Source organism: Canis lupus, chromosome 17 (genome assembly GCF_003254725.2).
Source record: "Canis lupus dingo isolate Sandy chromosome 17, ASM325472v2, whole genome shotgun sequence".
NCBI lineage: Eukaryota > Metazoa > Chordata > Mammalia > Carnivora > Canidae > Canis > Canis lupus.
Window position 1 is genome coordinate 29,088,106 of NC_064259.1, and position 26,711 is coordinate 29,114,816.

General features: G+C 38.9%; 1 protein-coding gene across 4 annotated transcripts in view; it reads right to left on the bottom strand.

Annotated features, from left to right (window-relative positions):
• FEZ2 (fasciculation and elongation protein zeta 2) overlaps positions 1 to 26,711 on the bottom strand; it is a 42,781-nt gene that overhangs the window by 1,958 nt on the left and 14,112 nt on the right. For 2 of the 4 annotated variants that reach the window (XR_007403339.1, XM_025454193.3), the window contains exons 5-8: positions 25,609 to 25,877; positions 6,639 to 6,719; positions 4,361 to 4,436; positions 1,526 to 1,591 (exon numbers count right to left, since the gene is read on the bottom strand). Coding sequence is in view for 3 of the 4 variants with exons in the window: in XM_025454193.3 (XP_025309978.1) it covers positions 1,526 to 1,591; positions 4,361 to 4,436; positions 6,639 to 6,719; positions 25,609 to 25,877 (492 nt within the window). In the remaining variant the exon portion in view is untranslated. Of the gene's footprint in view, positions 1 to 340; positions 367 to 1,525; positions 1,592 to 4,360; positions 4,437 to 6,638; positions 6,720 to 25,608; positions 25,878 to 26,711 lie in introns of those variants that run through there. The other 2 variants (XM_049096156.1, XM_025454194.3) reach the window with 2 other exon arrangements.

Genomic DNA, 26,711 nt, shown 5'->3' on the forward strand with positions numbered 1-26,711 from the left:
TGAGAAGCAGCTATAGTACAGACGGCCTGGCTCACAGGCTGGAGCCTGTGGCACAGAATTAGCAAAGTGCTGCTTCCCGAAGGCATGTGGTACAGGTTCAGTTACAGGCCTGGGTTACAGGGGAAAAACTTCAACATCATTCGCCCACAGAGCACTCTGTTCTCTGGATCATAAAATTCTTTCATGCAGTCAGTCAAATGATAAAATAGCCAAAGAATGCTTCAGAAGCTTGTTCAGAGCATCTCTGGTGCTCACAGTAGTGCCCTAGGGACCCCCTATAATTAAGACATGTTCTTTATGTTCATCTCATTCCTGTGTCACATCTATAAGAACAAACCTCAGAACAATCCAGCTTTCATACCAATGCTAGCACAACATAAAAAGCAAACAAAGGTATCAGGTATTAAAAAAGAAAATTCAGAATGTAATAGGAAGAAAAAGCCCTTCATCAGAAGAACACAGCTTACTTAAAAATTCAATATATTCTTTTCAACCCCCTCCCCCTACCCCTAACCTAATGACTGGCTCCACTCCAAGTCTCTTACAGGTGATATTTAGTATATCACTGACTTGGAGCTCCACTGAGGTTCTCTCTTTATGAAGCTATGGCTGAAGAAACGTCCCATCTGAGTTACCTAACATCTCAGAAATCCCAACCTTCCTATGATTCAGCCAGCAACTCTGCAGAGAAGAGAGAACCCAAAGGACAGTGTTACCAGAAGAGGACTGCTCTCAATACTGGATCACACCCTATAGGGTGCATTTTATGATGCTTGGAATAACTCACCTGAATAACTGCTGCTTTATAAAAAATAATTTCACTGAAAAGTATTAGTTTTGCCTATAATTAAAAAGTTCATCAGTTCCCTCTTTATCTTCCAAATTTTGCTCTTTACTCACCAAAGTAAGTGACCTCATTAACATCTCAAATGACTTTCCTTTACCCCATCACTGTTCCCAACCTGTGATCTTGATCTCGCTAAGATTTATGGCTCATTTTCTACAGTCCCAGTTGATGAAAATCCATTCATTTTCTCCCTCCCCTCCCCATCCCTTACAACTATCCCTTTATTATTCTCTCTGGGACTCTTCACTAATGTGACTGTCCCCTCTTTCATCCATCCTCACAGATCTGTCCTCTTCTTTCTACTGTCCCCAAGATGGCAGAGACCACCCTACCAACCCTTCCAGTGTCAGTGAACACCCCAGACTCACATAATTGTGGGAAGTCTCCATAATATTTCCTCACTGCCTGCCTCCATCCATGCTCACAACTGAGCTATGCAAATTACTTCCAGTTCAAGACTCCAAATAAAAGTTGAATTTTATAACCATAATTCATGTGAGGAACATCAGTAAGCCATGCATCTATCCTCACTATGCACAAATGAGACTGATAAAAGTGTGTTTGGAAGCTACTTTCTAATCTATTAGCAGGAAGCTACTTTCTAATCTATTAGCAAGATGATGCACTTGTCGACTCAACACTTCCCAACCATCACATGCACAACATCATAAAACTCACCTTTCAGTATATAATCAGTTAACAAGCTTGGAACCTTTTCACTGTCCTCTTTCATGGCACGAAGAACTGTAAAACAAAGGAGACAAAGACAAGGCAACAATTTCAAATTCAGATCAAGAATCTCATTTATGTTGTAGCCTTAATTACATGGCACAACCCACCCATGCAAATGACTGATAAATGGAAATACAACTGCAAAGGCTCGAGAACACACCGTAGCCAAGTAAGTCCTTATTCAGGTGAGAACATTCCTGTTACCTGACACTCATCTCCCGGATTTAAAACTTCCAAGCAGTGGAATCTGGAAAAAGGAACTGGGTCAATTTCACAGAGCCTCAGGCCTGTCACCCTAAGTACTGGAAGGCGAGGCACCATCGTGAGCACTTCCATGGGCCCTGGGGAGTGGGAGAACCTCAGTCTGCAGATCTCACAAGCTGGAGAAAGTCCTAGATAAATGACTAGTTAGCTACATTCTCCAAGGAACATGTCTGTCAGCCTTCTTAGAAACCAAACTGTGAGAAACCAAAACAAAGAACGGACCTCACAAAGCAGCACTCAGCCAGGCCGTCTGCTCCTGTCTGCTCCTATACTACAGAGGAACCTTAGCGAATTAGCCTCATCCCTAAAGGCAATCTTTGACAATTTTATCTCTAAGCAAAGACTAATAGGATAATCAGCTATTAGAGTGGCTAAAAATCTAAGCCACCCAGGAACACATGAATAAACACTACATGAATAAATGCTACCCTTGCACATGACTGCCAACTCACTGTCTCCAGAGCATCCTGAGGAAATGCCACACTCTTTCCCCCCCGGACATATGACAAAACAACATGGGGTAACTGGCAAGTCAGTCCATCTGGGCCTAAACCCTAGCTTTCCCACTTCCTAGCTGTGGGGCTTTGAGCAAGTTACTTGGCCACATAGTGCACCAAGTTCCTCGGCCACATAGTGCACCAAGTTCCTCATGTGTAGGATGAGACTCCTCATCAGACCAGTCTCAAAGGCTTGTGATTACCAAGTTACTACTTCAGATGTGAAGGCCTTAGAATAGTGCCCCACATGGTATATATGCTATATAAGCATTAGCATGACATTATTCTAGTTCTTACTACTGCTGTGGAATTCTAGTAGCTTTTCTAAGGACGGCGACATAACCAGAAACGCTACACTAGTCTTCCCAGGGCTTTCACCGCAGCTAACATCCTAACAACTACAAGGCAGCGGCAGAGGCCCCGGTTCTCCCCCAAGTTTTTAGGAGATAACCACTTTTTACTTTCAAAGTGAAACTCATACTAACTGGGACATTCACTCACACCCGCTACACACGTTCACTCAACCAGAGATTCCAAATGGTGTTTGTCTACAAATACATCATCTAAGAATCAGCCTGACATTCTGTGGGAATTATGTGACTGGTTTGGCCAAGTATGTTTGTCCATGATCTGAGAAGCCAAGGTCTTTCAGGAATTCCTAGCTTCTAAGGCAATAGTTATGTTCCCTTCTTGGAGGGCTACTCTGTTCAGTATTTCTGTTTCCCATCATGTTTTAGATTTGTTTTCATTTCTACATAAAATCACATGCCATAAGCTAGCATTATTAAAAAGCATAGTGGATTGGGAATTAAGAGACCCAGCCCTATAATTAACTATTCCCCTGTTTGATCTTGGACACTCCTAATGTCATGAGTTCCTCCGGAAAAATCAGAGGGCTGGCCACCCAGTTAATCTCTTCATTCTCTACTTCAGACTGGCTAGCATCACTTGATTTATCCATATTTTAATATAAAAGACTGTGAAAGTATTGTTCACCAAAGGAAGGAATAACAACTTCACATAGCAGGCAGGAAGCTCCCTTGCGCTCACCCCAACCGTGCCTCCATATCTCTAAATTCTAAAACAAGTCTCATCACCAAGATCTATTCCTGTGATTTTCTCTTATTTGGTTCCCTCTTTAATCAGCAGTTATTACAAATATTTACAGTTAGAAAGAATCTAACAGGTCAGCAAATCTAGTCCCTTCAAGGAAAACAAACAGACTTACCCCAAATCACCCATATGTTATTTACAATGAGGGAAACATAGCAAATATTTTTATCCTTGTTTTTCATTGTGACCAAGAGAAAGTAAGTAACATCCAAGGATGTCACTGTAAATAACAGGGATAGAACCAGAATTCATGACTCATTTATGGTTATCATAAGAGATATTCAATGGAATGTATATTTAAGTCTAACAAATTATTTCAAAATAATAACTGCCTCTTGAAGATGGCGGTATTTTTGTCGACTTTGTTCACTAAAGTCCCAGAATGCAGCCTGGCACAAAATAGGCTTTTTTAATATTTGCCAAATAATTCTTAAAATATTACTAGCAATTCAAATTCTATCTATGACTATTACCTTGGGTTCAGGGTTCTACATTCCTAAAAAAGGAGAGCATTTTAGGACACATTCTAAATCTTTCCTATTGAGTTACTGACAGTCATATTTATAGAAGATCCATGAAGCACCTTATTTATTGATGAATGATCTGTTCTTAAGCATTCAAGAGATGATGGAGAATCAAGTTACATTTTTTTTCCCCTCAAAAGTTCAGCTTGCAAATATTTCAAAAGGTAAGAAAAAGCACAAAAAATACAAATCAACTCTGGATTTAGGGTCATGGTTGATGCTATAGCCATTTATGGTTCATTCTCAATAAATGATAATATCTATCATTTACTATCTTAAATTGACAAAACTAAACAATAACATCATCAATTAACCAACCAAAATTAGTATTTAGATTCAGCAAAAGTAAATATGGTTAACTGTTTAATTTTGTCTTTGCTCACTTTTTGTTAATATTTGAAGATCTTCAACAGATGGTGGTCCATTTTTTTTCTCATAGGGAATGACTGTTGTCAAGTACTGCCAAGTGAAAAAAAATATATGTCACTTAAATCTGAATGACCGTATCTGCACAAATTTGATACAGTTACATAAGGTCTATTTTATAACATGAAACATGAGCTATTTTAATAAGGAACATGTGTATCTTACTATCTCAGCTGGAACTCCTATTTTGCCCAATTCTATCTGCTTCATTCAAGCCTAATGTTAACATAAACATCTATTTTTTCACCTTTCAGTTATTGAAAATTTACTAAAATTAGGTCTGACGGTAATTTGTTCATTTTAGTCTTAACATTCTTCTTGCATATTTTCAACATACTTTGAAAATAGTAATTTCAAACTAAAAACGGAGTTGCAACAGTTCTGCATAACCAAATCATTCCCAACAGCCAAATAATTCTGTTTCAGACCATTTTTTTCTGATTGAACAAAATGGTCACGTGGATAACTTCACAACTTTAAAAACACATACCAGCTTCTTCCAGAAGCTAACATAGACACGCATATCAATTTTAGAGGTGTATTATTATTATTTTAAATTATTCAGAATGTTTAAAGGCATTAAAGGAAAAGAGAAAAGTGAAAGGAGAGAATGGCCTAGTGAATAATAAATATTTACGTCTGATACTGAGACAAACGACCTTGTTCACTACTGTAAAGGCTCACGAGTATCAGAGTTATGGCCTATAAGTATGTCCCATGAAAGCAGAATCTAAAAATTATTGTCCAGATGTTCCTATTCTGACCACTCCACCAAAAACTATATAGTTCGGTGTGGTTTGCATGTGCTCATCTGGAGATCTACTGTTTTTACTCAGAATCTTTTGAGACCCAGCCATTAGTCCTTGCCCTAAATCTCCGCTCTATTCCTAACCCTCCATGAGTGATTTCATCCTTGAGGGACCTCATAATCAAAAGACAAGGTAAAATGGTTTAACAAGAACTGGCTCCCTAGGTACAGAAAAGAAAATGAATTATTCATGTTTAAGAAACAATTCCCACCATCTTTTTGGTGTAGACTTCTCCAAGGTGACACCAAATTGTAGAACTGAATGTTTCCTTGTGAATAATACACAGGAAGCCGGAAACAAGCGCCCGTCCCCCGCCCCCGGGGCTTCATGGACAGCGGTGGGGAAGCGGCAAGCTGGCTGGTGAGAGCATCAGGAAGCTGCGCCCCTACCAGCACACTACCTGGCTACGCTCTCAGGCTTCCTGTCCCACTTGCGTGTGTAGGTCAGTGTGGAAGTTATTTTGCCATCCTGTGAGTTTGAGAGAGGTAGAGGTTCCAGAATAAAAAAAAAAAAAAAAAAAATTGTACCATCCCTTAATGGAGCTGTAAATGTCAATGTGAAGGATTATTTAATACTGATTATTACCCTTCTCAGGTAATACAGAAACTATCTTTTAGCAAAAACTCTATGCTCAAATGCTTTCTTTTGATAAACTGCCAAAAGCTACATTCTGCACACTTTCTCAATCTTCACTTAAAAGCCACATTGAAGTTTTCCTTTTGAAGTGAAAATTTCAAATTGTGAAAGGTAATTTTAAGCACACTCATTAATATAGATGTGTTTCCCCTGTTCATGATCCTCCTCAAATCATTATACAAAAATGTTAATGTAAAGTAAATTGCTACACATTTGGCCAGGTACCTATATCCACAAATAATTTTGTATAAATCACGTCACATGCCTCATTTGACAGACAAGTGTGTTGGCTGACTACATGATATACCTTAAAACTGCCTGAATTTCACTTAAAAGGAGGTAAAATATTTATGTGTTTGTGTGTGTATATATATATATATATATATTACATGTTTGACCTAGAACTCTAGTCAAAAGACACCAACACCAGCTTTCTTCCCTCTCAAAAGACATCTTGTTTCTCAAACTTTTAGAATTAGTGTAGCATTTTCTAGTTTAGTTATATATTCTATACATGCAACTCATTATGTCAATGCAATTTGTTTAAAGATAGTGGAAAATGGAGCTCTAAATCATATAGTAAGAATGCATTTAGTCTATTGCCAATTTGAAAATCGCTTTTTCCTAAAGGGAATTGTATGCATTATTGAAAGTATAAAAATGATAGACTTTCACTTCTCTCTTTTAAGCAATAGTCTTAGTAAATTAGTAAAATTGCCAGCTTTCAGGACCTTCACTTACACAGGTAATGAAAAAGCAGAGAATGAGGAAAATAAGGATAACCCAGCACCTGTTTCTCTCCACCTGAATTTCCAAAGGTGTGGCGGAGGCCATTCTGAATGACATTTGAGATCCCTTCCATGCTGAAGCGCTAAAGGCAGCAATATACGGCCCGGCCCGGAAGAAAAGGACAGAGAAAGAAGTTCAAAGACTATTAGTAAGAACGCACCACAATGATTTATGTGCCCAAGAGACAAGCCGTTAGAAAATGCCACTACTCGTTCAGATAAAGCAGACAAAATCATGCTGTTTTTAAAATGTTTTTTTGCTTCCATTTCTTTGCAAATGCAAAAACAATTGCTTTTATGCTACTATATTCATGAAGACTTTCCTCATGTAGCTGATCAATTTGCTCCAATGTAAACATCCTAAATTGTACACATCTTTGTCTTATGCAAAATTAGCGCATAACTTTTAAGATACCTTTTGATATTGTTTACCTACATTTTATCAAAAGTCTGAAAACTTAATACGAACAGTATGCATATTTTCTGCCTAAGTTTGCATATTTCTACCACAAGTTTGCAGAAACATTAACATAACATTTGGCAAATGAGAATGCTGTTACTTGGAGAGCTGATGACTGCTTCCCACTCACTCTTCAGGCCACCTGCCATTGCCTTGGTGCAGAAAACTCGAACTGGAAGAGCACATATGCTTCCTGGAGAGCAGAGTGGATCCCATGTGCCAGCAGGCCCCTCACACTTGCGCAGAGACTTTCCCACTCTGTTTCCCACTGTTTCTAGGAAATAATTCTAGCTTCTTTCCCCCAGTAACCTCCAAGACTTCCTAGAATTCACTGTACTATAAAGGGAATATTTTTTCCCTCAACTACTTATCTTGATTTGTAACCAGTCTGCAATGTCATCAGACACAAGGAAAAGAGTCCAGTGGCACCACTCTGGCTGCTGAGTCAAAGGCCTGAGATGGATTCTTACGGCGTGACTAATTAAGGAGGAAGGCATCCTGGAAAGGGAGTTTAGTCCCCATTCACCAGATGGGTCCTCTTTCTGGATTTTTACAGAGGAAAGTTGAATCAGTAAACACATTTGAGGAGTCAATATAACGAATATTTACCGGGCCCCAAGGAACAGAAGAGGAAACCAAGGCAATGGTCTCTGCTTTCAAGAAGGTATGGTTTAGCCGAAGGGTTCTCAAAGTATGGCCCAGGGACCCCTCCCAGAGGTCTCTGAAAGATTTTTAGGGTCCATGAGCTCAAGATTATTTTCTCAGAAATACTAACATATGATTTGCCTTTTTCACTTTCATTCTCATGACTTACAGTAAAATATTCCAAATGACAGGCTGAATGCAGAAGCCGATTTAAGACTCTAACTCTCTTGAATTAAGCCAGGTATTAACAAGATTAACAAAAATGCACAGCAATGTCATGGTTTCTCACTAAATTTTTTAAAATACAGTTATTTTTCATAAAAATATGCTTTTTGTATAAACAGTAAATTTCTTATTGGTGTTTTTAAATGAATTGGTAAACTTTTTAAAAATTTTATCTAATACAGTAAATATCTATCAATATGACTTAGATAAACAAAGTCGTTTGGGGTCTTCAATGACTTTTCAGAGTATGAAGGAGTCCTAACAACAGTAAGTTGAGAAAACGCCAAGAAGTTTAGTCTTTGAAGGAGCTAAATGCCTCTTCATCAGTCATATACTCAACGGTATTATTGAAAATCAGAGTACCAAATGTTACCATCTTTGGAGAACGTGTACAACCATGCCTCTCCTCCTGAATGGTCCCTCCCTACCCAGTCTTCCCAGAAAGCACGCCATTTTGTTCTGGTAAGACTAAAACATCTGGTCCGGACACTGTGGACAAGCTTCGCTTTGCTGACAGCCTTAACTATTACCTTTGATAAAGTTTTAAAAGAAAACCTACATAAAATTGTTTTGTAGATCTCTGTCCCTTGTAGCTTTTTCACGTGTTGTCATGTAATTTGTTCACATTTTTAAGCAGATTATCAAGAGATGAACTTCTTAGGCTCTAGAGGCTAGAGCCATTCTTTAAATTCTATCAAATGTATTTTCTCTCAAAAGCAACAAAGAGAAAAATACTTAATTCTCTATATGACCTGACTCCATTATCTATCATGTTAAAGTTGGATACAGACAGAAATTACCAAGCAAGGTAGGTGAATAGTTTTAGCATCCCATACATCAGGAGATGAAGGTATACTTTACATTTGAACAGCATGTTCTAAAAACACTAGCTGTACCTCCCTGGTTGGAAACCTAATGACTGTCACTGCAAAAATAAAAAGATGGATGCACATTCTTGGACTCCAAGGTTCCAGATGTAATTTAGGTTTCCTTATTAAATGTGCAGTTGCAGGCTCTCCTGAGCCATTGCAACTACTGATAGCCTGACAACTCCTGAAAGACAGCTTTCACGCAACCAGAACACCAGGCTTGGTGGCAATAAATGGAAACACAATCGGGTGAAGCCGCAGCAACCAGGAAAACTACAAAATTAACAGCTGATCTAAGTAAATGAAGTAAAGGAACTCTCCCTATAACCTGTGCCCTCAGGCTGGTGGCAGCTGAGCCAGGAGCTGTGACCAGCAGGGAGGCAATGTGGCAGCTAGGAAGGTGATGCTGCCTCCCACTCCACTGGGGAAAGGACAGCACAGGAAAATCAAAAGGTGTGAAGGAAATACAAGGAAACCAGCTAACAGAGATGTTTGAGAACATTCCTCCACCAGTGCTCCATCCCTCCCCACACCAGAGTCACACAGCAACCATTTCTTCCCTTTGCTGGATTTTCACTCTTCCTCCTATCTGCTCTTTCTCAGGGGCAACTTTAACTTTTCAAACCCTCAAACCATTTCCTTCCTCCAGGGTTTCCTCAGACAGCTCTTCTCAGGTCACTTCTCTGATGCTGAGATCCAGGGACACTTTTCAAAGCCCTCTGAGAGCCCGTAAGCTTTCCACCTGCCCCCTCCACCTCCTGGATTCCTACACACGATCCTCTCCCTGAGTTCCCCCCTGCCCCTCTGGGTGACTCTTTCTCTGCTCAGCTCTCATGTACTGGGGTCCTCCAGGATTTTGTCCCTGTTGTTCTTCTCACACATGCTCTCTGAACATTCCCACCCCACCAATGTACAGCTAGCTCCATTTTCCTGAGATCAGGACAGGGCTGAGCACAGAGCCTGGCACTGAGGAAGGCTACGGTACACATTAGCCAGCTTTACTGCAACTATCTAGCTGAGTGTCACTTGTGTGTTTGAGGCCTACTGGCCATCTGTACCTGGACATTGCTAAAACTCATCATATCCAAAAGTGAACTCATCTTCCTCTCGCCCACCAAAAATAACTTGTTGTTGTTTTTTTCCTCCTGTTCCTCTTTCAGTATTCCATACCTTTCTCGTTCATTTATCCATTCGTTCAAAAAAACAGGATCCAAATATTATAGGTGTTAATGACTCAAAGTGAACACACCAGCCAAAGTCCCTCCTACCCTCGTGACCTGACATTATAGAAGAGGGGCAGGAAAAGTAAAACAAGTCAATGACCTAGACCGCTGCAGATAATGTGTGCGCAGCTGATAGCTATGACATGTCAAGTAAAGAAGGGATGCCTATTTTATATTGGGAGGTCAAAGAAAAGCTCTCTGAGGTGACATCTGAGCTGAAACATGAATTCAACACCCTCCCCAATGAGCTACAAAGGACAATGGACAAAAGAGATCCTCTCAGAGAACAAAACCAAAAGCAGCCAAACTGGCCAACCCAGAAGTTCACTCTGTGGCCAGTGCACAGGGGTCCTGTTACTCTCCTCTAGTGGGATGTGGAACAGCAGCTACTGAGGATTTCCATTCCTCCTTCCCATAGCAAGTTTTCATTGTGGCAGCCCTGTTCGTGCTCCATCTTGGGTGGATGAGCCAACATGGCAGGCTGAACCTCTGCATCACAGGGGCCACATCCAGAGCTGATGGGAAAAGCAGGCATCCCCCAAAATGCCTGGCCTGAGGCTCAACAGGGTTGCTATTAACAAGACCTGCATATCTCCCTCCAGGGAGGAGATACACATGTTCTCCCCACGCTTGCCCAAGTCAGGAATCAGTGACCCAACCCTTCATCCTCTCTTCCCTGCTCCCCAACCAATAGATCCCACCCCTTTCGTATCCCTGAAATGTAGCATTCTCCTATCCTGTCACTTCTTGGCTCGGCTCCTACCAAAAGGAGCATACCAGCCTCTGAGTCAATTTCTCTCTAGTTGTCACCTTCCAATTATTTCTTGAAACACTGAAGTTTTCTTCCCAAAAGACAAATCTGAACAGGTAATGATCCACTTAAAACCTCTTTTTGGTTTACAACAGCCTTTGCACAATGACCAAATGCCTTAGCATGGCATACAAAGCTACCCATTTTCATGCTTCCACTTTGCTACTACTTCCTCATCCTCTTCTTGAGTTACTTTCTCTCTCGCCTTCAGCTTTCTCTCTCAACTTCTAGCCATGATGAACAACCCTCAGGGCCCCAGATGTGCCTGTCACCTCCCAATGGTTGCCCACACCACTCCCTCTGCTTGGTATGCCTGTCCCTTCTTCTTCTTGTCCTCTAGATTCAATGCACCCTTTCCGACCCCAATCCAAACTCGGGGCAATAGTGGTTTATCCACACCTCTATCATGAGACACTGCCAGGCACAGAACACACTGAGAACACAGAAGCTGCTCTGAATACTGCCATTACCACTGTATACCTAGGTCTCTCAACCTTGAGAGTACTGACATCTGGAGTCAGATAGTTTCTTTGTTGTGGGGGCAATCCTGTGCACTGTGGCATGCTGAACATCATCACTGACCTCTACTCAGAATTCTAGCACCCCCTCAGAATTCTAGCACCCCTGCCCCTCCACTCATCCAGTTGTGACAGGGACAGCTGTTTTGGGACATTGCCTAAGTTGTACAGGGAGGCAAAACTGGCCTGGTTTTGAGAATCAATGCATAAAACGCACTACATGCTGTGTTAGCTGGATGCCCAGGCTATGCCCCTGCATGCTGGGATTTACTATGCATCCTTAACAGTCAGGCCTGACACTTAATTAGAGATCAATATATGTTGGTCTCATAGTAGTAAAAGAAAAGATAATCCATATATTTTTTTACAGTGGGGATGAGGCACAAGATCTAAAGAAAAAAAGGTCTGGGTTAAATGTTTGGTTTTTAGAGAGAGAGACAGACAGACAGACAGAACATGCACGCTGACAGTGGGGGGAGCAGAATAAGAGAGAGAGAATCTTAAGCAGGCTCCATGCCCAGCACAGAACACAACGAAGGGCTCGATCTCACAATCCCGAGATCGTGACCTGAGCCAAACTCAAGAGTCGGACACTTAACCAACTGAGCCACCAAGATACTCTAGTTTGGGTTAATTTTTAATAAGTTTAACTAAGTTCTCACAATCGTTAAGAGTACAAATAATGTCAGATACTTCTTTTGTGTGCCAACAAAGCACAAACCCATCCTCAGCATGCAGGAGGCATTTGATGGCTAGTTCCTGACTTAAATTAGAAAATTTTTTGGCAATTAGTAAAATATGTCCAGAATTGAGGATGAAACTAGGAATCACACCTTACTCAAAAGCATGTGGAATCAGAAAAATTTTCAAGAGTCAACTGGGATAGAAAAACACTGAACTAGAAAGCAGAGGTCAGAGTTCTCTCCCAGCCTTGTCACTGATGTCTGACAGGAGAGCACACCCCCGTTTCCACACCTGTGAAATAGATGATTTAATAATATCATTTGTAAAGGTTTCTTCTTTGTAAATTGTATAAATAATTATCTCAACCAAGGTGATCCATGGTTTAAGAAGGCAAATCAAAAGACACACACAGGGCACCTGGGTGGCTCAGTGATTGAACATCTACATTTGGCTCAGGTTGTGATCCCAGGGTCCTATGATCAAATCCCACATTGGGCTCCCTGTGGGGAGCCTATTTCTCCTTCTGCCTCTGTCTCTGCCTCTCTGTGTGTGTCTCTCATGAAGAAATAAATAAAATCCTGAGGGGGAAAAAAAAGACACACATACCCACACACCAGTTTGGGTCCATGAGGTCACATAAGGTTATAATGTAACTGCTCTAGAATAACAAATTTGCACGGCCAAATGATACATTTAGAGTTATCTACTCCAGTGGCATTTATACATTCTGCTAAACCAGCGTTTATCACTTATAAGACCAGAGCCCAAGAGTCTTAGAGCCCGGGATAACCATATTGACCATATTGTGAGGAGACAAATTTTTCCTCTTCTTGCAGGAGAGAAACTTTTTTTTAAAAGAGCTAAAAAGCAAAAATAATCTGAAGGCAAACAGAAGAAAGATGACATGACAAAATACAAAGTTATTTGTCAAGGAAGTCCACGGACAGAATTCTGAAAAAGTCCACTGAAGAACCTGGTGGAAAAAGTCAATGTGAGATTAATAAAGTAAGACAAATAATCTTGTTGACAAGGTTTGTAAAACAATGGAGTGACTAAGAAATACAAAACCCCTAGGATAACAGAAGAGTAGCAAGCAGAAGATCAATGAACTCGAAGGATCAAGGAACAGAAAGACAGGGCAGGAGGACAAGGAAGAAATAGGAAAAGAGCTCCACAGAGCACACAATAGCCAGTTTTACAACTGCTCTGTAAATCCCAAAAAACAATACACCCTTTTGGAAGGCAAAATGAATTTTAAAAAGATAAAACCTCAGAGACAGATTAAATTTACTTTTTAGTAAACCTCACCTCATTGAGAAACATTGCATTTTTAACCTTGAGAGCAGATGTGGTGTGATTAGGTGCTTTTGGTACTAAACTGGGCCAGAGGGAAGATTTTTGTCTATGCTTAAATTTTACGGGGGGGGGGGGGGGGGGTTGGGGGTTGGGTGGAGAGAAGGAGAGAAGCATTTCTTTGTTGGATATTTCTTCCAGTAAAAGTACCACAGACACATCAAAGCACTTTCAGAAGTCTCATGGTTAGTTAGGAGCGCTCAATGAAATAAAGGACATTAAGGATATCTTACTTTAATTTAGCTTAACTAAAATAAACTGAAATATAAAGTACATCAGAAAGCCTAATCCTGCCTCCATTTAACCTGCCATTTCTAAATTTGAATGATCCAAATGTTCAAATTCAAAGTAAAGAGTTAGGGGTGCCTGAGTGGCTCATTCAGTTACATGTCTGCCTTCAGCTCCGGTCATGATTCTGTCCTGGGAGTTCAAGTAGTTCAAGCCTCACCCTGGGCTCCCAGCTCAGGGGGGGAGTCTGCTTCTCCCTCCCTCTCTGCCCCTCTCCTCCCCTACTTCCATTTGTACACACTCACCGTCTCTCTCTCTCTCTCTCTCAAATAAATAAAATCTTTGAAAATAAAGTGAAGCACTACTGAAGATTCTGGGAATCTAAAATTATTTTGTAATCTATCCATCTGTTTTCCACCATATCTTTACAAAGGAGTTGACAGCTCTGTAAAATGCCCTTCTCAGAATGGAATTTTTGATAGGAGCCTATTTATAAGCAGGAAAATGATTAAGCATTACAGTATTTACTTTATTGTTTCCCTCACTGCTGACAAAGTGCCAAAGTAACACAGTGACGAGGGGGGAAGAAGTTTACTCAATCCTGAGCTCCAACCACATGATTTACAATGAGAATACTGCCAGCTACCTCATGACCATTTCCTTCCCTGGTGTGAATAGGTATTAAATCTTTTCCCATACAAAACCAGGAGCAACAAAGTATAAACAAGATATAAGAGATTAAAAACAAAAATTACAGAAATCTGAAAGAAGAGAGAAAGGAGCCAAGATCTCCAAGCCACAGACAAAACGCCTACACAGCTTAGCAAAAGAAATGCAGGGCTTAGGGTCCCTAGCACACCCCTCTATATGATCACATGTGCTCAGGCCAGCGTACACATGCTCTGGGAGCTAAGACTTCTGTTAAGTTTCTATCTATCCATTTATGAAATGGCAGCAATATTAATAAAATTTACAGGGTTGCTGTGAGGATTAAATGAAGCAGTAGTTCAAGGGAATCACTTAGCAAAGTGTTCAGCAAATACAGATATCCAAAAATATTCAAAACATTACCCTAGAAAGGCTAGAACATTTGGGACGTAGCTCCCAAAAAGAAGTAACCACATCTTTCTACTATTCTCCAGAACAAGTAATGAGTAGTTTAAGTCCTCCTCATATAAATTAAATATCACCTGAGAAAAATAATACACTCTGACTATAGTTTCTAGCCTAAGCAGCTGAAGACAACATGAAGAAAAGACACTACTAGGACTAAATATACAAGTCAAAAGCTTAAACTGAAAACAAGTAACACTTGCATGTAATTCTAGGTCTTTCTGAACAAGAAAAAGAAGAGCTAGAAAACACTGTATAAATTGAAAAACAAAAAATCAGATACAGCGATATGGTTTGTTAATTCCTTCCTGGAATCCTAAACCTATCAAATCATTCTCTGCACAGAACATTGACCAGCTTAACTAAACTCACAGAAAGCAGGATCTAAGACAGGGAAGAGCAAAACTGACCAGGGGGCCAGGAAATTCAGCCTCTTCTTGCTACCAGACTTTTCTAGTAGCCTTAGCTGACACTCACTGGCACAGATCTCTAACTAGACAGGAAATCTTTTAAAAATCCCAAATTCAAAGTTCAGTGTCAGAAAAAAAAGGTTAGGAAAAGCAATTAAGAAATGCTTTTAATCTATTTCTTTTTTTTTTTTTTTTTTTTTTAAAGATTTTATTTATTCATGATAGTCACAGAGAGAGAGAGAGAGAGGCAGAGACACAGGCAGAGGGAGAAGCAGGCTCCATGCACCGGGAGCCCGACGTGGGATTCGATCCCGGGTCTCCAGGATCGCGCCCTGGGCCAAAGGCAGGCGCCAAACCGCTGCGCCACCCAGGGATCCCAATCTATTTCTGACTCATATCCTAATGTATGTTCTGACTCCATTAATATTTTTTAAACTCAAGAGGTTCAAATGAAGGTGAAATTCAAACAATTATTGTTCCTTGTAAATCACATCATTTGCAACAGCTTGAATGACATGATTTTCAAATACTGACTTACAGAACAAGTTTTAATTTTTAAAACCTTAAATTAATCAAAACACAGAATACAAGAAAAAAGAATTGAAACCAATAGTTAAATGTAAAAAAATTACAATGCAAAAATATTCATATAAGGTATTACCTACGATGTAAAAATTGAGTCTGCTTATTTGACACTTTTCAAATCAAATACTTTTAATGTGAACTATAAAGCAGTTATAAAGGAAATTCTACTGAAAAATAGTTTCTGCAGAAAAAAAAGAACCAGATCCAAGTAAATTAGAAAATATGAATTATACCAAAGCAGATAAATATTTGAATATGCCTTGAATACTAAACACTATTTTGGAATTTTGCTCTCAGAACAGAAAGATGTGGTATGTAGATTTTCAAGATTAGGAGTTAGATGGAATAGTATCGATTTAATTTGTTGTATTTGAAGGTCTTTTTAAATTTTTATGTAATTTAATATTAATGTAGTAATTAAGTGTTGGCAAACATTTTCAAAGTTACTAAAATTAGAGTAAAATAATTAAGCCTGGTAATTTTATGAATTATTTCCTAACATTTATGGATACTTTAAGTGTATAATAAGAATACAATTTCCTGGCATAGTATGGCTTTTATGTGAATTTGTGTTATATTAAAAAACAACAAACCTCTCCAAGGCTTAAGAAGTCAAGAATAGACGCCTCATTTTTAACTGCTGGGTCATAAAAGTTCAATTATTAACAGCCTGTCACCAAAGACAACTGCAGAAAACAAATAGTACATGATGATAAACAAAAACTGATGGTGACCCCTATTTCTCTAGACAATACTATCTTTCATAAAATAAGTTTTATAGCTAAACTAATTCATAATAGGTGTGAATTATTAAAACCATAAGCATGTTTCTCTCCACCCTACACTGACCTTCCATTCTATGGCCTTAACACTAATTTTTAGGAATGCCCATTAAAATAAAGAAAAATATGAAGGATTACAAGAGACTACTATGAAAAAAATTATATGCCAACAAACTGGAAAGCCTAGAAGATATGGATAAATTCCTAGAAACATACTATCTTCCAAATCTAAATCAGGAAGAAACAGAAAATCTGAACAAACTGATTACTAGTAACAAAATTGAATCAGTAATCAAAAACTCTGAACAACAGAAGTCCACAAGTAGGTGGATTTACAGGTGAATTTTACCAAACATTAGAGTTGATACCTATTCAAACAATTCCAAAAAAAAGAAGAGAAGGGAAAGCTTCCAAATTCATTCTATGAGGCCAGCATTACTCCAAAACCAAAACCGAAACCAGAGGCACCTGGATGGCTCAGTGGGTGAGTGTCTGCCTTCAGCTCAGGGCGTGATCCCAAGTCCTGGGATCAAATCCCACATCGGGCTCCCGATAGGGAGCCTGATTCTCCCTCTACCTATATATCTGCCTCTTTCTCTGTGTCTCTCGTGAATAATTTTTTCAAAGATTTATTTATTTATCTATTCATGACAGACATAGAGAAAGAGAAGCAGAGACACAGGCAGAGGGAGAAGCAGACTCCACACAAGAAGCCCCACATGGGACTCAATCCCACGACTCCAGGATCATGCCCTGAGTTAAAGTCAGACGCTCAACTGCTGAGCCACCCAGGCATCCCAAATAAATAATATTTTTTTAAAAGACACTACAAAAAAAGGAAAACTACAGGCCAATATTCCTAATGAGCATATCTGCAAAAATCCTCAACATCATATCAGCAAACCAAATTCAACAATACACTAAAAGAATCATTCACCTCGATTAAGTGGGATTTATTCTACAGATACAAGGATAGTTCAATATCCCCAAATCACATTAATGTAACAAAATGAAAGACAAAAACCATACAAGCATCTCAATAGATGTAGGAAAAAGCATTTGACAAAATTCAACATCATGATAAAACTCTCATGTTTTATCATGTTCATGATAAAAACTCTCAATAAAGTGGGTTTAGAAGGAATACACTTCAAGATAATAAAAGCTATATATGACAAACCCACAGCTAACACAACTATAGAACCAGAATACTAGAACTAATAAATGAGTGTAGTAACCCTGCAGGATGCAAAATTAACATACAGAAATCTCTTGTGTTTCTTTACACTAATAACAAAGTAGCAGAAAGAGAAATTAGGAAAACAATCCAATTTACAATTGCATCAAAAAGAATAAACTACATACGAATAAACTTAACCAAGGAGGTGAAAGATCTATACTCTGAGAACTTTTATAAAACTTTGATGGGGGGGGGGGGACTTTGATGGAAGAAAATGAAGACAACACAAATGGAAATATATACCATGTTCATGGACTGGAAGAACAAATATTGTTAAAATATCCATGCTACCCAAAGCAATCTACAATCCCTACCAAAATACCAATAGTAGGGATCCCTGGGTGGCGCAGCGGTTTGGCGCCTGCCTTTGGCCCAGGGCGCGATCCTGGAGACCCGGGATCGAATCCCACGTCAGGCTCCCGGTGCATGGAGCCTGCTTCTCCCTCTGCCTGTGTCTCTGCCTCTCTCTCTCTCTCTCTCTCTGTGTGACTATCATAAATAAATAAAATTAAAAAAAAAAATACCAATAGTACTTTTCATAGAACTAGAACAAATAATCCTAAAATTTGTATGGAATCACAGAAGACCAGAATAGTCAAAGCAATCTTGAGAAAGAAGAACAAAGCTGAAAGCATCACAATCCCAGATTTCAAGATATACTACAGAACTATAGTAATCAAACAGTATGGTACTGGCACAAAAATGGTCATACACATCAACAAAACAGGACAGAAAGCCCAGGACCTGAATAGACATTTTCTCAAAGAAGACATACAGAAGGCCAACAGAAATATGAAAAGATGTTCAACATCACTAACCCTCAGGGAAATAATAAATCAAAAATTCCAATGAGATACCATCTCACACTTGTCAGAGTGGCTAGTATCAGAAAGACAGGAAATAACCGTGTTGGTGAGGATGTGGAGGGAAAGGAATCCTCCTCATGCACTGTTAGTGGAAATGCAAATTGAAGCAACCACTGTGGAAAACAACATGGAGACTCCTAAAAAAAAATGAAAAGTAGAAATACCATATGATCCACTACTGAGTATTTATACAAGGAAAACAAAAACATTAACTCAAAAGATATATGCACCCCCATATTTACTGCAGCATTATTTACAATAGTCAAAATACACCTATCGATAAATAATGGATAAGGAAGATGTGTTATATATACATAATGGAATACTACTCAGCCAGAAAAAAGAATGAGTTCTTACCATCTGCAACAACATGGATGGACCTAGACGGTATTATGCTAAGTGAATAAGTCATACAAATTCCATATGATTTCACTTATATGTGGAATCTAAGTGGACAAATAAACAAGCAAACACCAGAAGCAGACCCATAAATGCAAACAACAAGCTGGTAGTTGCTGGGGGAAGGGAGGTACAATGGGTGAAGGCAAATGGGAGCTACAGGCTTCCAGGTATGGAATGAATAAGTCACAGGATGGAAGATACAGCATAGGAAATATAGTCAGTGTTATTGTAATAGCATTGTATGATAACAGATGATAGTTACACTTGTGATGAGCATAGTGTAATGTGCCAAGTTGCCAAATCACTATGCTGTACACCTGAAACTAATGTAACATTGTACGTTGACTCTACTTTAAAAAAAAAAAAAATCACACAGAAATGCTCAAATATAACCAACAAATTACTGTTGAAAATGTGTTAATATTTACATTTACATAAATAGGGCAGACTTTATCCTCTTGAGTACCACTACTTAGAAAAAATGGTGAAGTGGGATCAGCTCCTTTCCACTTCTCCTCTACCTTCTTTAAACTACTTTTTATTACTGTCTATAAGTAGAGTGTACCCAGAGGACTGCCAATATTTTTAAGTTTTTCATTCGGCCCCAAATACTTGACAACTGGTCTACCTGCTGGCTGTCTTCATTTAGCTACTGGGAATCTGATACATAGAGCACAAAAGTCTATTGCTAGGCAGAGTGCCTTAAAGCAAGTGGCTTGGAGATGGACTGGCCAAGGCATCACTGTCTATAGGTACTCAGGTTGCTGGATGGGGCCCTGAAGAAAGGAACAATTCAACACATTCTTAAATAAAACAAGGCTACATTATATAACAAATTTTAGTCATAATATAGTGATCTTTTTTATACAAATCCACTTTAAATGGAGTTTGCATCTTTTTTTCTTCAAATTTTTAGTTGTATTAAATTTTAGCCTAAATCAGGGGTTGGCAAACTTTTCCTATAAAGGGCCAGAGAGTTAATATTTTAGTTTGCAGTCCACACAGTCTGTCACAACTATTCGATTCTGTCCTTGTAACACCAACATCGCCAAAGACCATATGGAAATGAACAGATATGGCTATGTTCCAATAAAACTTTATTTATAAAACAGAGGGCCAATTTGGCCCTCAGGCAGTGGTTTGCCTTGTCAGCCCTCAGTCTAAATCATCTTAGCAAATTTAAGAAATTTGAAAATTCCAAATTAAAAAGAAGAGTAGAAAAAATCCAGGTCCAACTTATTTTAAACAAAAGCCCCAAATTCAAGTAGTTGTGTCAGAACAGATCCTTCCAAGTTAAGAGCTAGAATAAATTGGAATAACTTTAGAACAATCTAATAAGAGCTACCTAAATGAAAATAAATTTCTCTTAAAGTCAGCATTGGTGAAGATTAAATGAAAACCTATTACTGGGGCATTTTTGCATGTGAAAGAGAAACAAAATAGATTTGACTATTTGTCATAATATGAGCTAAGTGAGTCATAAATCCAGAGTAATGCATCTGTAAAAGAAAGATACATACAAGAAAGAGTATCATCTAAGTCCTAGCTGTCTGCATCTTTAAGCAGTTATCTCCCCCAAACCCCAAAAGCAATGGGCCAATATTAATTCTTTTGATAACACAGTTACTGATTCCTAATACCCCAAAAGTTTTCAAAATAAACTTCTTCAGGTTAGACTGAAACAACTACTCATTTTTGCTGGTGCTAAGTCCAACACAGGAAAACGCTCTCTCAAAAGCTCTTTATTTGCTCCATGGCAAACAGAAAAAGTACTACAGATTCCTATCTTCTCAACCCCAGATTTAGAAAACACAACCTTATATGTGACTTTTAATTTGAAAACATTACTGGATCCTACAGGAGGAAGTATGTCCATTTCATCCATCAGTATTTCATCATACTGAAGTATGATGCCAAGCAAGTAAACACTCTTTACAACTTCAGGTAACTCTAGGTGACAACCTCTGGGTAGATCTCCAGTTTATTGTTAAAACAAGAAGTTTTAACAAATTAAAACTTATCTGGTGTACTTTGACTTGTTCTTGTACTCATGAGAACTGCCACTGAAATTCAACAGTCTATGACTCTATTCAACACAAACAGAAGACTGGCAACAACAACAACAAAAAATCCCTGATAGAACAACAATTCAAATAGGACAAATCCAAATCCTCTGGGATTCTATCTCCCCTATAGTGAGTGAAGTTTCAATTCAACAAACAGGCATTAAGTGATGTGCAAAGAACAAAAAATTAGGTGAGATGCTAAACAATGAAACAATGTGAATGAGCTTTTGGGAAGGCTGCATTCCTTTCAAGGTGATATTTAATCCAATGATGATAATAGAGTATGACACTATGAGATCAGAAGTATGTGTATCGTCATAAATACCAAAAAGTCTCAAATGTGACTCAATAGGCAACTCACAAAAGAATATAGAAGTCGACAAATCAAACCATTGTTTGCCTTTCAGATCAGTATATATCAAAAGGCTAACAATACCTTCTGTTGGTTGGACATGTGGGGAAATGGCTCATTTATGCCATTACTGAGTTTCATTTCTGTAGAACAATTTGAAAAGATGGTTGTTTAAAGCCCTCCAAAAACTGCATATCCTTTGACTTAAAAATTCCACTGACTTCAGTGAATGAGTAGACCGTTCCATTAACCAAAGGAAAAATATATAAGAAATAAATTCAACTCTAGGAAAATGATAACTTTAGTTTGATAAATTTTAGAGAGAAATATCTAGTAAGCAATTGGATATGTATTAACTAGCATTTACTCAGGATATATGCTAGTCTTACATACATTATTTCATTTAATCCTCCCAAAACTCAAAACTCAAAGGGAGATGCACCCAGTGGCAGGAGCAGGATTTAAACACAGCTCTTAACCCAAAATTCTTAATCACTAGGCTCCTCAGCCTCTATGGGTTTGGCACCTGACAGAAAAATCCTAGGCAGAAATACAGATTTGCAAGTTTATCTCTTCCACACATTTATTAGAAGAAATTTGTTAGTACCTAATGTTACACCTAAGGATATAAAGTATCCTATCCTTAGAGAACCATGACAGAGATAGACATGAAAACTAAAAACTACAATACAGTGTACAGTGCCAACAGAAATAGTCAAGAGGAATAATATTAACCCCAAAAGAAGAAGAGACTGGTCAATTCTGCATTGGAGGAAGAGCCATAGAGGAAGCTTCTAAGAAAGGAAGACAATGCTTGTCCAAAACGTTGAAGTTAAAAAAAAAAAAAAAAATCTACCAAGTGGACTCGGGGAAACAGGAACAGAGGGCCACTCCAGAAAAGGGAGTGGCATATATAAAAGCACCAAGGCCCAAAAGAGCATGGTCAGTTCAAAGAAATGCATGCAGGTCACTATACTGATTAACAATACAGTACCTGTCAACCATTGTCTTGGTGGCCTTTATTACTACCAGAAATTACACTGTCTAGTCTTCCTTTCTTTCTTTATTGCCTGTCTCCTTCATTAGGATGTCAATTCCAGGAGGCCATGAGCCTAGTCTGTTTTATTTGCCACTGCATCTTCAACAGTGCCTACCTAGCACAAGGACAAAACTCTGCAAGTATTTGTTGAAGGAAGATATACTGTTTTATCTTAACCAACATGCGGCAGATTTTAAAAATTATAACAAGATAATATTTCACTTTTATAAAATACTTGATACTTTAATATTTTTTTAAAGATTTTATTTATTTATTCATGACAGACACACACACAGAGAGAGAGAGAGAGAGGCAGAGACACAGGCAGAGGGAGAAGCAGACTCCATACAGGGAGCCCGAAGTGGGACTCAATCCCAGGTCTCCAGGATCACACCCTGGGCTAAGGTGGCACTAAACCACTGGGCCACTGGGGTTGCACGATACTTTAACATTTAATAGTATTTCCATGCTCCCCAAAATTGTCTAATGCTCTAACTAGCATCCTAAGCCCCCAATTCTTTTTTCACTACAGAAAATGTTTGAAACAAAATGTCTCCAAAATCAAAATTAACACCTAAAGAGTTTAACTCTGCCCTACTCCCACCCAAGTATTTTACAGTATCTTTGGATCAAAGAAGACCTAGTAAATATGGATAAAGTGTCATACCAGCTACAAACTGATGTTTTGTTTCCTTAAACATGAAACATGTTACATGAAAAATGGAAGGAAGCTATTCTGCGCTTAAGGAAAGAAAGTCAAGTCCTGCTAATAAAACAAAAATATCTAAGGTGAAAAGAAAGAAGTGACCAATGTTATTAGAAAACAGATAATGCATGGTTATTTGTAAGAAGGTCACCAATTTTTAGACATTTGTATCACTGATGATAGCTAATTCACAAAAAAAGGCCTTGGCCAAACTGCATGTTATACAAAACGTTTAACAAGGTAATACTTTTTGCAATCTGTTTATCCAATTGCCTGCTTTACTTCAGGGTTCTTTTGAGCCATCTACCACTATTTTCAGAATCATAGATTTCAACAGACAGGATGGTCTTTTTCCAGCTTCTAGGAGGTACTACTACTACAAGCTTAATGATGCCATTAGTGACTTGATTAAAGGTTTTGTTACTAATAGTAGATCAGTACTCAAGAAGTAACTTCACAGGTCCAAATGCTGTGGAAAAAAGTGACTACTACTATGAATCTATTTCAAGACTCATAAAGGTTCAAGTAAGATCTAAATGTTGCCTTGCCAAATCTGTTTCCCAATATAAATGCCACGTACAATTACACCATGAATCCACTCTAACTCTTTTTATATGGGAGTTACAAAAAGAAGCCTTTAAACCCCTCTAGGGATAAAATTTATTTCCCTCAGCCAAGTGTTAACACCAATAAATGGAGGGTTTACATGTAATTCTAAAAAGCAGGCAGATAAAAATTACCAACCATGCTATGACTTTTTAACTAGGCATTTCGTTAAATCACTCTGAATAACAGGGCAATTTATTTTTTTTAAATATATATTTATTCATGAGAGACACAGAGAGAGAGAGAGGCAGAGACACAGGCAGAGGGAGAAGCAGGCTCCATGCAGGGAGCCAATGCAGGATTCGATCCCGGGTCTCCAGGATCACGCCCTGGGCTGAAGGCGGCGCTAAACCACTGAGCCACCTGGGCTGCCCACAGGGCAATTTAAAATGTGCGATTTCTTAAAAAATATGACATACAAATTTTGCTCCAGAAATTGAAAGCAAACTTTCCAGAACTGCATATTCAAAGGTTTTGGGTTTGCGGGTTTTTTGCTTCCCCAAAGTAGTCACTCACTAAAAGCAACTAACACCTCTTTAATCAACACTGCCATTTCTCAAAAAATATTTGTACCACTTCTGAGAACTTTTTCAAAGCCAGTTCATGAGCTATGTCCTTTCAACAAGCAAGTGGACATTACACTAAGAAAATACCCATTTACTCACAGGTCAAAAGCAGACAATGAAAAGGCTAAACGGTGGGATTCTTTTTGTATCAACTGTTCTTTGGTGATCCAGCAACCTAGAACTGCATTCTCTTTTCTGGATTCCATCAGAGTCTAGTTAATGGAACCACTTCTCTGATAAAGTATTCTTTAGGAAAAATAAATCGAAACTTAAAGACGTAATTTGCATTCTTACAAACTATAGTAGCTAGTTTGTGGTAATTTGTATTATGTTATCAAAATCATGAATGATAAAAGTACATTCCTTTAAGAACATTGGATCCCTTTGCCCAACAATTATACTCCAAAAAAAATGAAATCACATACAAACAAAATGATGGTGGCAATATACAAGGTCTCAACTGATCAAGGAAAAACGAAATGGCTCTAAGTAAAGAAAATGCATCTCATATAATTAGTTACTGTTTATGATGGAGTTGAATTACATGAAATAGGACCACTTAAGAAACGTGAAAAAGCAGAAAACAAGAAATTTCATATTGAGTCAAAGATTCAAAGATTCATATATTCTAAATTTTTTTCACCAGTCAGAAATATTATAATCTGCCAAATACCAGGGCAAATGGCTGATGTCACATAATCGCCTCTAACGCCTTCGTATTCCAACTCATGGAAAGATCAGAAGTTGATTACAGATCAGTCTATGATTTTAGGCTCAGCACAGTTCAGCTACCTTGAAATGCAGCCCCTTTTAAGGCTTTTATTATACAACTCATACAAGACCAGCAAAAACAAAATAATACCATTCATAAGCCCACCAACCAAACATAAATAAGCACTACTAACATTTTGCTGTATTAAAATGGTCACCTTTAAGATATCCTCCTCTTTCTTCCACTCCCCCCATTCCTTCCATTGATTCCTTCCTGGACATCTCAGTATTGAACTACCCGGATAACCATCCTATGCTCACCAAGGAAACACCTTTCTGCTAGAGCTGAGCACAGCGATGTCCTGGCCCATAGGCCCACCTGTGCTCCAGTGTGAGCAGTACACATGCCTGCCTGCACCCCTACACGCGTACACACACACACACACACACACACACACACACAAGGGCCCTGTTTGCCTTCAGCCCAAGGACTCCCGCAAAACACCACTTACTGTGCCGGGCATATGACTTCTCTCATTCTTCCCATTCTGAGAGCTGCCATTCTTGAGTTTCTTTTTCTTCTTGGCTGTTTCTTTGTGCTCTTTCTGTTTGTTTTGTACTTCAATGAGAACAGAAATAAAGCTGTTTTTCACTTCCTTTTCAAACTCCAGCTCATCTCGCAGGGCCAACTGCTGCACCAGCTCTTCAGAATACTCCTTGATGGCACTCTCAATTTCTTCCAGGAGTTCATTTAATTCACATACAGAGAGCCTTTTGACTCCTGTGACCAAAAGCAAAGCACAGCAAACACTAAGACAAAAAAATGTTTCAAGAGAGCAGCACACAGGGCGTTTTATACCAAGAGAGCAATGGTTTTATACCAAGGATTATATTCTAAACAGTTAAACTGCTGGAGATCTTCTTGTAATCTTAAAACTTCTGGTGGGCAGGTCTGAGCAGAGGCAGATGGGCAAAGTTACTTCTCAGAAGGCTGAGAAGTGTAACAGCATTCTTTACTTGTCTAACTCAGCCATCCCACAGACAGCACTCTGGCCAACACAGAAAAGGCTCACAGAAGAAGAACAGACATGGAAGCCAAGGAAGAGCACAGAAACTGCCTGCCGATGAGAAACTGCACACAGCTGAGCAGGGTTCCAGCACTTCGAGAGACACGAGTGGATTCAAAAGAATTAAACTAAATACATACTTGATCATATGCACCCCAATGTGTGAATTTTTTTTGAAGATTGAGAAAATGAAAGACTATTCACTGAAACCCCCTTTCCATTTTTTTTTCTTAGCACTTCTCACATGAGTGAGGCTAGGACATCACTGAAGCCCTCATCCCCAGTACCTCATCCCCAGTATGTGGCTGTATTTGAAGATGGGGTCTTTAATTAAGTTAAAATGAGGTTGTTAGGGTGGGCCCCAATCCAGTATGAATGGTGTCCTTATAAAATGACAGGTTAGGACAGGGACACACAGATGGAAGACCATGTGAGGACAGAGAGAAGACAGCCATCTACAAGCCTAGGAGAGAGGTCCCAGAAGAAACCAAGCCTGCTGACACCTTGATCTTGAACTTCTAGCCTCTGGGCCTTTGAGAAAATAAGTA